General features: G+C 38.0%; 3 protein-coding genes across 3 annotated transcripts; 2 read left to right on the plus strand and 1 right to left on the minus strand.

Moving 5' to 3' along the window:
* Positions 1-1,572: 1,572 nt before the first annotated feature.
* On the plus strand, positions 1,573-2,131 carry LOC126786896 (alcohol dehydrogenase 1-like). Its single transcript, XM_050512858.1, has 3 exons — positions 1,573-1,656; positions 1,746-1,916; positions 2,015-2,131. The coding sequence occupies exons 1-3, from the start codon at positions 1,573-1,575 to the stop codon at positions 2,129-2,131; spliced, it is 372 nt and encodes a 123-aa protein (XP_050368815.1).
* A 1,458-nt stretch (positions 2,132-3,589) lies between these two features.
* On the minus strand, positions 3,590-5,814 carry LOC126788448 (berberine bridge enzyme-like 13). The gene is made up of 2 exons (XM_050514443.1): positions 5,592-5,814; positions 3,590-5,457 (listed from the first exon to the last, which is right to left on the minus strand). Exon 2 carries the CDS (start codon positions 5,352-5,354, stop codon positions 3,762-3,764), a length of 1,593 nt encoding a protein of 530 aa, XP_050370400.1. The 5' UTR covers positions 5,355-5,457; positions 5,592-5,814; the 3' UTR covers positions 3,590-3,761.
* A 3,694-nt stretch (positions 5,815-9,508) lies between these two features.
* On the plus strand, positions 9,509-10,478 carry LOC126786897 (uncharacterized). Its single transcript, XM_050512859.1, has 2 exons — positions 9,509-9,889; positions 10,071-10,478. Exons 1-2 carry the CDS (start codon positions 9,509-9,511, stop codon positions 10,476-10,478), a joined length of 789 nt encoding a protein of 262 aa, XP_050368816.1.
* Positions 10,479-15,437: the final 4,959 nt, after the last annotated feature.

Raw genomic sequence — 15,437 nt, forward strand, 5'->3', positions numbered from 1 at the left:
CAATAGGTAGTAGCTCGATCTAGTGCTGAAGCAGAATACAGAGGTATGACTCAGGGAGTATGCGAGTTGTTATGGCTTAGAAATTTGCTATAAAATTTGGGTGTTAAGCCTAAGAATGTTATGCAGTTGTACTGTGACAACAAGGCAGCTGTTGATATTTCACATAATCCTGTACAACATGATCGTACAAAGCATGTGGAGGTTGATCGTCACTTTATAAAGGAGAAGCTAGATGCTAAGATCATTAGCTTTCATTTTGTTCTTTCGGAAGAGCAACTTGCAGATATACTCACAAAAGGAGTATCTAAGAAGGTTTTTTATGACTCACTTAGCAAGTTGGGCATGGTCGATATGTATGCACCAACTTGAGTGGGAGTGTTAACATGAGTCAACAAACAACAAACAGATCTCACCAACCAAATCTATAGCCGTACTAATTGACAAATCTGTATTTGGTTTCATACTAGATAAATAGTAGTTTAGATTCCTATAAATACCTTGTAATTGTTCATATCAATCAAGTAAGAATATATACCTTTCTACTAAGCCCTCTCTTATGTATCACAAATTGAAACTCCATTCATCATCCTTGACCTTGCCAAGCTTCGATCAGTTAATGTTGATATCCAACAGAACAATGCATGGATTCAAGCAGGCACCACCATCGGTGAAGTTTACTACAAAATTGCAGAGAAAAGCGCAACGCATGGCTTTCCCACCGGTCAAGGATGAAGAGATTTTGTGGTTGAAGCTATGGAAGCGTGCAAAGAAATTTTGTGGTTAACACTGCGTTCGAACGGTTCGGTTGATGCTACACTTGAACTCATCCTATTAAAGTATTCAACAATTAACTCATCACATCTAATTACTTCTACTTCAATAATCAATACTCAACATCAACAATCTAGACAAACATTACAGCACTACCTCTACAATAGTTGGATACTTTTCAACACACTACCCAAATATATGAAAGCATAAGGCCCTTACACATAATTTGATGTAGAAAATCTAGTCCTATACCTTGTTGCCTACACAGTTTCAGTCCTATATCACTGTACAACATTGCCTTTTTACTCTCTCTCAGTCCAAATCTAAACAAGCCAAGTGAAGTAAAGTTTAAAACAAAAGGTAAGAACAGTGGAAAAGAAACTCCACAAATTATCAAATTAATTCACCACTATAACCGACTGACATCATTCAATAAGAGTATGAATTTCTTAGAGATATACTCACACTGAAACAATGACCTTGGTATTTCCAAATTCTGCATATGCAGATCCTGCAGCAGCATTGACAGCACCAGTCTTGAAAACTGTAAATTACGAACACACTTCAGTTTCTTTATGCGCATACTAATGCAATCGCACAACGACATAGAAACAGATGTCACAGTCGACCATTTATGAAAGAAAAACATTATAATCAGAAACCCTATGAGATCTGTTGATACTTGACTTGAATATATTCACGTTTGCCTACTAATGTCTCCTCAATTTGACTTAAAGCCATGGTGGTTACTCTATAGCAGAGACTAACATTTGAGTTTTGACATAAAAGGTGATAGCTGAGATGACCAATGGTGGAGTTGATAGGAGTGTTGAGTGCACTGGAAGCGTTCAGGCTATGATCTCTGCATTTGAATGTGTTCATGATGTAAGCTTATGTCTAACGCTTCTGTGTTCTTGTTGGTAGTTGCTTTTGAAGTTTTAACAAGTAACTTAGCTTCTTTTGTCTGAATTCAGGGTTGCGGGGTTACTGTACTTGTTGGAGTGCCAAACAAAGATGATGCGTTCAAAAGAATCAAAACCCATCCAATGAACTTCTTAAACGAGAGGACTCTTAAGGGTACTTTCTATGGTAACTACAAGCCCCGCACTAACCTTCCTCGTGTTGTGGAGATGTACATGAACAAGGTAATCACATGTTTACATTCCATTCTAGCAACCAGCTTTGGATGCTCTGATATTGTAGCAAACACTAATTTGACATGAGAAATTATTTTGGTATGCAGGAGCTAGAAGTGGACAAATTTATCACTCACTTTGTTCCTTTCTCTGAGATGAACAAGGCTTTCGATTACATGTTGGCAGGACAGGGAATCCGGTGCATCATCCGCATGCAGCATTAGATCACCTGAACTCTCTTCATTCTGATTTTAATCAACGGTTTTACTTGATGTGTTCAACTATAGACTATCCAATGATTCTATCAAACTGGGTTCAGCTACAATTGCTATTTTCCAGGTAACCTTCATATAATTAGTATAAAGTTGAAGACTTTGAGCACAAATTGAAAGACCCAGATACAAACATGAAATGAAGAATGGGATTTGATGCCAAGGTTATCAAAACACATTGTTTGAATCTGAAAACCATATTACCCGTCAAGATATACATAAGAACATTTGAAGTATATATGATAGAACCTCAATGATTAGGAAAGATCATATACATGTGCCTTTGCTTAAGAGATCTCGATCAAGAGCACTATTGCCTGAGATTTGAGGCTTGCGACTGAGTGAGAGGCAGAAAATGGTGTTTCTGAAACGAGATTTCGGTTTTAGGGATTTTTTTAATTGTCAAATTGCTGATGTGGCGTATCTATTGCTGACGTGGCGTGTCGGTCAACGTATCTGAAAGTCAACATTTTGTGATACGCCACGTGGCGTGTCCGATACGTAAAAATATGTATCGTGTCGTATCGGCGTGCCAGAACGTGTCGGACACGGCGACACGCCTCCTCTTGCCGTATCCATGCAACATAGATATAGACTATACACTAAAAAGACAAAATTTATATGCAGGATTAATGATGAAATGTGCCAATATGCAGCAATATATGTAGTTCAATCCTGATCACTGACGTATTATTATTCTATGTACCTCATTTTCCAGTGCTCATTAATTGTTCACGGTAGTTCAGAATGACAATTCTAGAATCTGAAATCTCAACTCAACCAAACCCTAGATTAGAAATTTAAATAATTACTTTATAATTCAACTACAAGTTAAACATAATCAACAGATGATGTTCATTTGTAACAAGAACAAATGAAGCTTTACCTCTCTGTCGCTGGAAACTGAAACGAGTTGAGCTATTACAGAAGATAATCAAGATATCCCAACTTGGAAACCAAATCCCTAATTTGTAGATTACCCCTAATTGTGAGTTGCCTTAAGAAGCCCAGCAGAAACAAAGCAATTAGGCCCAAGCCATGCCTAGGCCCAATTACAATTGCTTGCTAGTCAAGAGACTTGTTATCTAGGATGCTGATTACATGTTTGCTGGATCTCATAGAAATGTAGCTTATATTAAATGTGAATTGGCACTTTCCTATTGTTACGTATACAGTTTACTTTACTAACAGCCCCAACGGAAATTAGGACCATTCAATTTGAGGATTTTCGAGTAGGGTTAATTCAATTTGGTGAATTGGGAAGTTGGGGATATATCAATTTGGGAATCGGTTTTCTTCCTTCTTCGATCTCCAACTCTCACGAAGGTAAAGCCTCAATTTTGATCAACTTGTACCTCTATTACCAAATTCATTCAATTTGTAATTTAGGGTTCACTTATTTATATGTTTTGGTACATTTGATCTAGAATTCACGATATCACAGGACACTGTCTACATGCATATGTTATTCCTATTATAATTGAATCATTTTCATTCAAAAAAAAAAATAACGCCTCAACAGTCTCAGCTGACTGTTGTTACACCTTCATAACTATTTAATCAAGGTTCTGCTTGAGTGAGCTTAAAGAGGTGGGATGCTCTGTTCGTGCCTGAAAAAATTATGAGGATCAACTCTGTTTTTGATCTCTATCAATCTGTAAAAGTTGTCCTTGAAATACCTTTTACCCCAAACACTTGCTTTAGTAATGCTAGTGTTCTTCTCGTTTATCCCCAGGTCAAGATCCCTGTAATTCACATATGCTTGCCTTGGAGACTTCGTAACATAAGGGGCCATGTAGTTGTAGAGATTCCTGATCCAATTCATGTGCTTTGCCTCGTCTTCATTTGCATCTAGCCATGCAGTCAAGTACTGAATTTTGAAGAGAACGTTCCTGTGTGGGAAGGGTATTGCTGACTCTGAAATTTCCCTCATCACACCCCCATATGGATTCCAAATAATCACAGGTCTGGTTTCCTTTAACATCCTTTTCCATAGTCCCTCAAGCACAGTTTCAGGAATCGGGTCTGTGACGAAGTCTGATTTGGCTTTGAAGTAGATCTTGAATGTAGAGTTTCTTTGTAGCAAAATCTCAGGCGGAGTTTCATCTGCATAACCTGCTATGTACATCACAGATTTGAGCCAACTTGTTTGCGTACAATCTTTTCTTGTCAATTTTAGCTCGGGGAACTGTGTTTGCATAACCTTGAGGAGCCTTTTAACACCACCCAGGAATTGACCTTGGTAAAGAGTTGTGACAGTTCTCTTGCCACTTCTGCTATCAACTACTGTAGGTTGTATCAGAACTCTTATGTTGAGATCTTTATCAAGCTTAGTAGCAGCTACTTGTTGCCATCTATGGAGGACCTGGGTGGCACCTTGTTCCAAGGTCTTGGAAACTGAAAAAACTGTCACAGTTGATGGAACTGGAACCAACTTAATCTTCCACCAAAGGATGATCCCAAAGCTTGCTCCTCCTCCTCCTCTGATTGCCCAAAACAAGTCTTCTCCCATGGTTTTTCGGTCAAGAATTTTGCCGTTGACATCAACTATTCTGGCATCCAGGACGTTATCAGCTGCAAGGCCATACTTCCTCATCAAAGTACAATATGCACCTCCAGTTATATGGCCTCCGACACCTACGCTCGTGTAAAGACCAGCCGGAAAGCCGTGAGTTCTGCTTTTCTCTGCAATTCTATAGTAAACTTCACCAAGTGTGGCTCCAGCTTGAATCCATGCTCTATTGGTTTGTATATCAACATTAACTGATCGAAGCTCCGCAAGTTCTAGAATCATGAAAGGTGTTTCAATTTGGGACACATATGAGAGACCTTCATAGTCATGCCCTCCACTTCGGACCCGGAGATGTATCCCAAGCTGTTTTGAACAAATCACAGCATTTTGAACATGGGATTCATGTGTTGGTGTGAAAATGAACTCTGGCTTTGGCTTTGAAGGGATCAAGTACCTGAGGTTTTGTGCAGTTGAATTTAGGATGGTAGTGAATACGGAACTATCTGGAGTGAAAAAGGTACTAGAAAATGGAATAGAAGACTTAGAATGATATGAGAGGCATTGGAGAAAACTGCTTTGCTTTGAAGATGGTGGTTGCGCCGATGTAGATGCCAGTAAACTTAAAAGAAACAGGGAAAAAATTGAAGAGATTGATAGCTTCATGTTGCTAAATTCAAGTCATTTATGGTGTTGTTGATCGAGGAATCAGCTTTGTGTATGTGTTTTGTTACAAGCATGAAGGAGCAAAAGTGTCCCCCTTGATAAGCTGATGCAAATGTCATGTGGTTTTGGGAACACATGGCATAATACCCTGTAGGCAAAAGAATGAGAGCACGTGAGATGCATGATGGGTGTGTGAGAGGTTTTGGCAGGAATTTGCTGTATGCATGCCCGCACAACAGATTTTTCCTATAAGTGCTGGTTACTTGCATTGTCGGTTCAAAGAAGAATATTTCGCTGCACATGAAACTGAGAAGAGTGAAAATTCTCCCTTGTTTTATTACTGCTTCTACTTCTTTCAAGACGGTTGCAGTATCTTGGATCAAACCTATACAGATGAACAGCTTAGAACGCCGAGGTACATTTCATGATGCGACACACTCAAATATTCTAATGCCGGCAACATTTGACCTCATATTCCGGTTTGGAATCAATAGTAAGATAATGTGATTAGGTATTATTATGGGCGTGGACAACAACTGTATTCTAAATTTCCTTGTGGTTTGGTGTACTGCATGCTTATCATATTAGTTGCTTTAATTTATCCGCTGTCAATGTGTGTGATCAAATGATCAATCATGCATGAACTTCAAATTGATGAAATGAGAAATCAACAAGAGCTTAATTACGTCTTATAAGAAAGTTTAAGGCTTAAATATCACCGTATCTTATTATAAAGTAGGGCTGGGCAAATTCGGTTCGGGTCGGTTTTTGGCCTAAACCATTTTCGAAACCGACTCAATCGATTGGGTCAAAATAAAAACCGAAACCATATTTGAATGAGTTGGGCCAACAATTTCAGTTTGACCGAATTTTAAATCGGGTCGGGTTCGGTTTTAGTTTTAACCGAATTCATTGTAAATGGGCTGATAATTCGACCCAATTGCAAAATTTTTAAATTTGCATGAGGTGGGAGTCAAAACTCTTACCTCTTAGGTATAGAGAATGTTAAAGAACCACTACGCCAAACTTAGTTCTTGTTATTTTATATGCAAATAATAACTTTATTAACTTATAACGAATGTATTATTATTTTTAATACATAAAACTTAATTCGGTCAGTTCAACCTATTAAACCATTTTCGAACCATTTCATTTCAGTTTTGGACTTCTTGAATCCATTTTCCAATTCATTTGAAATCGATCCAGTCGCCAAACCATATATTCAGTTCGGTTCGCCCAGACTTATTATAAAGCACATGTAAATGAACTATAGGCAGCACACATAATTTGAAAACAAAAACTTATGATTGACTGGATATATGTTTAGGTTGTGTGATGAGCAGAAATAAGCCGACCCACATACACTTGTCCGAAGCCACCCTTGACTAGCTTTCTATCTAATTTATAGACAGGGGAACAACCAACAGAAACCTTCGTAGGAAGCGGAGCGGCACTGCTGCCTTCTTCTTCATCATCCTTGCCATAAACCACCAACCATGCACAGATAAGTCTGCTTCGTCTGAGACTTTGACCCACCCCACCTAACCCATCTCTCTCCTCTCCTCTTCGTCTGATTGTTCAGGCTTTGGCTGTGGAATTTGATACTGAAATTTGATACCTCTTGAGTTCACAAGGAGGGGAGAGTGTGTGTGCCACAAGTCACGCCCACAACCTGTTTGATAATATGCCTGAGAAACAAAGAAGACGAAGATGAGACGCGGTTTTAGAGCTGCGAGATAGACTATTTCTAGCTGTGAGTAATTTTTGGCAGACTCCCCGCAGCACTAAGTAACTTTGTCCTCCGGAATTTCTTTGAGTCGTAAAAGTGCTACATCCGAGGATTTTCACCGACGTTACCATGTCGGCGATGAGCGCAGGTCCAGCAACGTGTCCATGGGCTTTCTTGTGTCTAATGGAGGAGCCTCCTCGTCCTCAATATGTTCCCAAAGAAAAAACTTTTGCCTCTGTTCTCTCCAACTCAATTGAGTCTTCGGTCTCTCTAAGCCAATTGTCTGCTCCAGTCAAACGCGGAGACATGACTTATGTCAAGATCAATGAAGCTCTCTACCAAGAGCAACTGAAAAGCTTGACAACCAACTTGATTGGTAGATTGTTATTGCTAAGGGTTCTGTCCCAATGAAAACATATGTTCTCAAGGGTTTACTTACCGATTTATGGAAGCCATCAGCGCCATGGCATTTAGTTCCACTCAGAAAAGGCTACTTTGATATTCACTTCGACACTGAGGATGATTTACCTAGAGTTTGAGGGGTGGTACATGTACTCTGTCTGATGGTCTCTTCCGATTGTCGCAATGGAAACCTGACTTTGTCCCTGGGGATGTCATTCCACAAAGGCACAAACGCATGCCCAACGTTGGGTCAGGATGTATGGTTTGAGCCAAGATTACTGGCATCCTCGACATCTCATGGAGATTACTCATGGAGTGGGCACGCCCTTGCAGTTGGACAAGACTACCAAGGAGCGTGAGTTCGGTTACTATGCTCGTATGCTAGTAGATGTTGATCTTGCAAACGAACTGCCATCTTCGCTCATGGTTGAGCGTGAGACACATTGTTTTCCTATTGAGATTGTTTATGATAATATGTGCACTCATTGTGGTATAGTTGGGCATATGGCTGATCATTGTAGACAATTACAAGGTTATCCAAAGCCTTGTCATTCTGAGAAGCTGATTTCAAAACCGAAAGTCCGACAAGAATACAGAGTAAAAGAGAAGGTTTCAAATGATCAAAGTATAGAGATTCAACCATCACTTAGTCCAACTGAAATTAATGGTACGGTTCCATCACGTACATAAACATGTACAGTGATAGCACAAGTTGATCAAGGGATGAATTTTGAGTCAAGAGACACTGATGAAGGAAGAAATATTGAAGACAATGGAAGAGATATTGATGAAGGGAGAACTATTAAAGATGATAGAGCTTTGGTTCCAAGGCCATGTACTCCTACTTCTAGTGAAAATCAGTTTGTCATTCTAGCTCAGGAGGCTATTGTAGGGGCTACTAATGATTAATTAAGCAATTGGCAGACTGAGTGTTCCAGGGGCCAAATGCTCAGACCCTTAATGTAGAGAACTCAATGATGGTTACTAATGAAGCTTTAGATGATGTTAAGGGCTCATTCCCCACCCCCCTCAACGAGGACAGAAGACAATGCAACTGTGGTTCATAAGCCGGAGGAATGTATGACTGTTGTTCATTCTAGATCCCAGCAAAAGAAACAAAAAAAGAAAATGCGTGAGAATTTACTACAAGAACAAGCTTTGGACCGTTACCCTGCCCATAGCAGGGTTCCCACCTCATGCCTCAACCTATGAAGATCATTTTTTAGAATGCTCGGGGTATGGGGCAACGCCCCCACTCGTCGAGTCTTGAGTAGGATGGTTCGCAAATACAAACCTGCTATTATTGGTATTTCTGAATCTTTTATTAATTTAAGTTCACTTAAATCTTCCTTTTGACATTCTTTAAAGATGATTCCAACAGTTGTGAATGACTGTGGGGACCAACCTCCAAATATATGACTCTTATGTGATCAAGCTATTCATCCTAATGTGTTACTAGCTACAGACCAGCAGCTCACAATTTCTTGCACTTTGGAAAATGTTAATTGTATTTTGACTTAGGTTTATGCAAGAAATAGTAACAGAGCGTCGCCGGCTTTGGAATGATCTGCTTCATGTTTAAAATGCCTTTGTTCAGGGACCCTGGATAATGTTGGGTGACTTTAATTGTGTCTTGGGTGATCATGAAAAACGAGGTGGAATTCTTCTCAATGTCGTTTCATGTTCAGACTTTCAGGACATGTCAACTAATTGTGAGTTGGTTCATCTTCCTACTAACGGATTGCCTTATACCTGAACGAATAGAAGGGGTGTTGGTGCAAGTGTGGAAATGAGGCTTGACCGGTGTCTTAGTAATTTCTCTTGGATGGATGTTTGACGCAATTTGGAATGCACTACTCTTCCTCGTTTTTCCTCAGATCATTGTCCTCTTTTAGTGTCATTTTCAAAGATTATACCTAACCAAAGATTACCATTTCGGTTCCATCGCATGTGGCTAGATCATCCAAGTTTTCTTTCTTTGGTGAAGAAGGTTTGGCAGGGTTCTCATTTCTAAGGTAATCCAATGTTTGTTTTGGCTTCTAAACTGCGGACTCTTAAACAACGAATTCGGGTTTGGAACAAAGCTGAGTTTGAGGATGTAAACATAATGGTGGAGAAGTCATTTGATGATTTGCATATAATTCAGCAAGAAATTGCTAGCTCGGGTCCTTCTGATGACTTGCTTTCCAGGGAGAGTGTTACCAGTGCTCAAGTTCATGAGGCTCTTTTGCTTCAAGAGAAATTTTTATGTGATAAATCAAGGATAAAATGGCTTACTGAATGTGACCGAAACTTTTCTTTCTTCCATGCAATGGTTAAAGTCCGACATCTTAATCAGTCATTATCAACTATGAGAGATGGAAAAAGTATTATTGATGACCCAAAAGAGATAAGTGATCATGTGGTAAATTATTTCAATGGCCTCTTTACAGCATATTCTTTTGTAAGAGACACTGGTCTAGTTTCTTAGGTAATTCCTAATCTCGTGACTACTGAGGATAATGTTATGTTAACAGCCATTCCCACATCTAAGGAAATATTTCAGATTATGTGTTCTATGGATCATAATAGTTCTCCTGGTCCAGATGGTTTTGGTGGAATTTTTTATTATGAAGTGTTGGTCAGTTGTTGGTGCAGATGTAGTCCAAGATGTTCAGAGTTTTTTCAATATTGGATACATTCTCCCCCACTTCAATTCAAATTTAATGATCTTGATTCCTAAAGTCCCTGGAGCAGACATCGTAACGCAGTTGCGTCCTATTGCTATGGCGAATTTTATTTTCAAGCTTATCACAAAGATTTTAGCTGACCGTTTGGGAAGTATTGCTACTCGGATTATTTCACCCAACCAAAGTGTTTTTCTTAGAGGCCGCACTATTACAGACCCCATTATGTTGACTTCAGAATGCATTAACCTCCTGGATCGTAATTGTAAGGGCGGTAACATTGCAATTAAGTTTGATGTGCAAAAGGCATTTGACACGCTTGATTGAGGTTTCTTCCTTCGGGTTTTGAAGGCTTTTTATTTTTCAGATCCTTTTTGTGACTGGATTAAAGCAATTTTGGGGTCTGCACACTTATCAATTTTATTTAATGGTGAGATGGAAGGATTTTTCCTTGTTCTCGTGGTGTTCGTCAAGGAGATCTTTTGTTACCTATTCTCTTTTGTCTTGTGGAAGAGGTTTTAAGTAGAGGTCTCATTAAGCTGGTTGACGATGGACTTATTGATTTACTATCAGCTCCTCTTGGTATTACTCCACCCTCGCATGTTCCATTTACAGATGACATTATGGTTTTTATGCGGGGTACCAAGAGATCTTTGAAGAATCTAATGAAGTTTATGGAGGAATATGGCTTGAATTCAGGGCAAAGAGTCAATAAATCTAAATCGCTTGTGTTCCTTGGGAAATATGCTCACCGTAGACGTTTTGTTATCCGGAAAATTTTGGGTGAAAAGCAGGGGTCTCTTCCATTCACATAACTTGGGGTTCCGATTGTCCAGAGACGTCCCAAGAGGGTGTATTTTCAAGCCATTGTAGATAGAGTGAGATGCATGTTGTCCTCTTGGAAAGGTTCTCTGTTGTCGCAAGCGGGTAGGCTACAACTTATTCAGTCAGTGATTCAAGACATTTTGGTTTATAGTTTTCAGATTTATGAGTGACCGGCTAGTTTACTTCATGACTTTCAATCTTAGATCAAGAATTTTTTTTGGACTGGAGACCCTCTGAAAATAGGCATGTCTTTTGTTGCTTGGCGTTACTGTTGTAAACCGAAAGAGGGAGGAGGCTTGGGGTTACATGATCTATTTGAGACTAATCGTTCTCTTCTAATAAAGAGATGTTGGGAGATGCTCTCCTCTTCCTCTCCAGCCTCTGTTTTGCTTAGAGCTCATTTTTTTAAAGATGATTTCCAACCTATAAATTCTTACAAGAGATTTTCAGTTTGGTTGGGTCTCAAAAAAGTTTGGCCTCCATGTTTTTTAATTTTTTGCATTGGAGTGTTGGTGATGGTAATAGGATATCTTTTTGGCAAGATAATTGGTTGGGTGAGCCTCTTGATACTAGTGTTGGAGTGAGTGGCTCTATTCCACTTCATGCTAAGATGAATGATGTTATTATTGTTTCTCATTGGGTTCTCCCAGCAGATTTTATTTTTACATTCCCTCAAGTAGCAGAAAAAATTAAGCGCATTGCTCTACCTGATGCAGACACATATGACTCTCTTTTATGGCCGCACTCCTCCTCAAGAATTCTGACAGTAAAAGAAGCTTTTGTTTTATTTTCAAATCATGGTGAGGATAAAAAGATTGGGGTAAAGTGATCTAGAGTAAAGCAATTCAACCCCGCAAAACTCTTGTTGTTTGGAAGGCTCTTCATGGGCGTTTACTAACTGATGAGGTTTTACAACGACGAGGTTTTTGACTTCCATCTCGTTGCTCCTTTTGTGGAAGTCATGCGGAATCGGGTACACATCTTCTTTTGCATTGTTCTGAAATTGTGGCTTTATGGAAATGAGTTTGCCTTCTATTTTCTCATTCATTCTCGCCTTGGGGTACCCTTGATGAAGTGTTTAATGATGTTGGTGTTTTAGCGTTTCCAAAACCTAAACGTCAACTTTGGTTTCTAGTTTCCTGTAATCTAATTTGGTTTATTTGGATCACTAGGAATCGGGTGCGTTTCGAATGTAAGATTTTTAATGTGTTAGAAGCCCAACGTCATCTTTTGGAATTGTTCAGAGAGTCTGCCATGTATTCTTTTCATCCTTACAAGAAGCATCACGATATGTCTATTTTCTCTATTCTTGGTATCTCACAACTGTCTGCCAATGCTACCAGCTTCATCCCGTTCTTTAATTAAAGGTTTCTTGGCTGAGGGTTTGCTATTTAGTTTTTTATATATATGGTTTTGCATGTGTGGGTGTACACATGCCGGATTGAGCTTTTGTTTATCCTCTTTGTTGGAGTTTATCAGACATAAGAGGTCAGGTTATTTTATCCCCCTCCCTTATTAGTTTGATTTCATTAAATTAATGGCAGTTTGCCTAATTAAAAAAAAGTCATATATGTCATTAGTCGTAACATGATCTTCAACGAGAAAGATCGATCATATACGCTTCATTCGATCAGTACCGACCTCCAACTTGAAATACCCGAAGAGACATGCAGACCAACGCCTTTTAAAGTCTTTTGTTTGGCTCCGATCAAGTTCCAGATGATGATAACCTTTCTTATCTTTTCTTGATAATATTTCCGCCCCTTGAAATTGTGTCATATCATATACAGGGAGAACAATGGAGGATCTACGATTCGAAACCTGTCTAGGCTAATTAGAAGTGTAATTTTTTTTTTTTGCAATTTCTTGATACATATATATTTGCTCTACTCTTCAAAAGAAAATTATTTTGTTGTTGCAATATATATATATATATATATATATATATATATATACACAGTCTCTATCCAGAGCTTCACTCTGAAATTACAGAGTGAAGTTCCAATTTTGGCACACTTTTCGGTCAAATTTTTTCACCATAAACGATTCAATATTTAGGTATGCTATTTAAGATCATCTATACAAAATTTCATCTAATTCGGACATCGTTAAGGTATTGAAATTGGATTAAATCAATGAATGAATTAAAACTGTTCAACGTAAACCGTTCGTGTAAATCTTAATTTTGAAAGCTCAAATCATTGTCCGAATTGGATGAAATTTTGTATAGATGATCTTGAATAGCATACCTAAATATTGAATCGTTTATGCTGAAAAAATTTGACCGAAAAGTGTGCCAAAATTGGAACTTCACTCTGAAATTTTAGAGTGAAGCTAATGTTTTCAGCATAAGCGATTCAATATTTAGGTATGCTATTCAAGATCATCTATACAAAATTTCATCCAATTCGGACATCGTTAAGGTATTGAAATTAGATTAAATCAATGAATGAATTAAAACTGTTCAACGTGAACCGTTCATGTAAATCTCAATTTTGAAAGCTCAAACCATTGTCAAATTAGATGAAACTTTGTAGAGATGATCTTGAATGACATATCTAAATATTGAATCGCTTATGGTGAAAATATTTGACCGAAAAGTGTGCCAAAATTGGAACTTCATTCTGTAATTTCATAATGAAGCTTCATTCTGTAATTTCATAATGAAGCTTCATTCTGGATATATATATATATATATATATATATATATAAGAAGACATTTTTCAGAATTCATATAATTGAAAGTACAAATTTAGCAAAACATTCTTTCAAAATATATGTACCATAGAAAGAAAAAGGGAAGGAAAAAAATATATCATACCTTAAGTGTTTAGAGAAAAATATATATAGAGTTTAGATTAAAAAAACTAATAGATGAGAAATGGTAGAAAGAAGATTCGAACCTTGGACATGGATGAAAATGAATTTTGTAATTTACCCACTAAACTAACAATACTTTCATTACTTATTTGTACTTACATATTATATATTCTTTAACTTTGTATGGGTTTGAGCCCAGACAACCTATCACATGGATCCGCCCATGGGGGAGAAAGGTTTTGACAAGAATAGCATTTTACAAATGGCTAAGGCAGAGGAGTGCACTGGTGTAAATTTAGCGTATCTGTGTTGCATGGCTGCGAGGGTAAACAGCAACAGCGACAGCGACATCGACAGCAACAACAACAACAACCTGACTATGGCTAGTAGCCCTATGCCCCTATCCACGCCAAAGCTTATCAGTTATCATTCACTCATACATTGATACATATATGTTGCTCCAGTTGAACCTAGCCTTGTAATTGGATTTGCTCTTAATTATATGTGGCTTACAAAGAGATAATATTACGTATATGAGAAGACATTTTTCAGAATTCATATAATTGAGAAGACATTTTTCAGAATTCATATAATTGAAAGTACAAATTTAACAAAACATTCTTTCAAAATATATGTACCATAGAAAGAAAAAGGGAAGGAAAAAAAATATATCATACTTTAAGTGTTTAGAGAAAAATATATATAGAGTTTAGATTAAAAAAACTAATAGATGAGAAATGGTAGAAAGAAGATTCGAACCTTGGAAAATGAATTTTGTAATTTACCCACTAAACTAACAATACTTTCATTACTTATTTGTACTTACATATTATATATTCTTTAACTTTGTATGGGTTTGAGCCCAGACAACCTATCACATGGATCCGCCCATGGGGGAGAAAAGTTTTGACAAGAATAGCATTTTACAAATGGCTAAGGCAGAGGAGTGTACTGGTGTAAATTTAGCATATCTGTGTTGCATGGCTGCGAGGGTAAACAACAACAGCGACAGCAACAACAACAACAACCTGACTATGGCTAGTAGCCCTATGCCCCTATCCACGCCAAAGCTTATCAGTTATCATTCACTCATACATTGATACATATATGTTGCTCCAGTTGAACCTAGCCTTGTAATTGGATTTGCTCTTAATTATATGTGGCTTACAAAGAGATAATATTACGTACTGAAAGCCAACGAACTTAATTCTGATGTTGTAATCAATCTTGGAGTCAGGAAAAGCTTTTGTATCGTCACATCCTGAAAACCCTAATATTTGTCATGTTAAATATCTTCATGGACGGGGGTATACGTAACTACGTAGTCGTTTGTAATTAAAGATGGCATTTATGTCTTTTGGGTAAAACCCACGGGTAATTATCCACCCAAAATTAATACCCTAATACATATTTTACCCATGGATACCCATACTCATGGGTATAGATGCCAACTTGATTTGTAATAAGATATTTTCACGTTTTATTAAGTTCAAATGTTCAACAACAAAAAAAACTGCATGCCAGATTGCCAGAATGACATGACCTCCAACAAGTTTATACTGTAGTTGGAACGGTCTCATGCTCTCATAGTCAGATAGTCTCATTCATTATTGTTCGTCTTCTTCAAAGTGCTTTGATAGC

The sequence above is a fragment of the Argentina anserina genome, chromosome 3, assembly GCF_933775445.1.
Source record: "Argentina anserina chromosome 3, drPotAnse1.1, whole genome shotgun sequence".
Lineage (NCBI taxonomy): Eukaryota > Viridiplantae > Streptophyta > Magnoliopsida > Rosales > Rosaceae > Argentina > Argentina anserina.

Coding starts and splice junctions, on each gene's coding strand:
- LOC126786896 (XM_050512858.1), top strand. CDS start 1,573: ATGACCAATGGTGGAGTTGATAGGAGTGTTGAGTGCACTGGAAGCGTT. Junction 1,657..1,745: donor CATTTGAATGTGTTCATGAT/GTAAGCTTATGT, acceptor GTCTGAATTCAG/GGTTGCGGGGTTACTGTACT. Junction 1,917..2,014: donor TGGAGATGTACATGAACAAG/GTAATCACATGT, acceptor TTTGGTATGCAG/GAGCTAGAAGTGGACAAATT.
- LOC126788448 (XM_050514443.1), bottom strand. CDS start 5,354: ATGAAGCTATCAATCTCTTCAATTTTTTCCCTGTTTCTTTTAAGTTTA.
- LOC126786897 (XM_050512859.1), top strand. CDS start 9,509: ATGTTTGTTTTGGCTTCTAAACTGCGGACTCTTAAACAACGAATTCGG. Junction 9,890..10,070: donor AAGAGATAAGTGATCATGTG/GTAAATTATTTC, acceptor CTCCTGGTCCAG/ATGGTTTTGGTGGAATTTTT.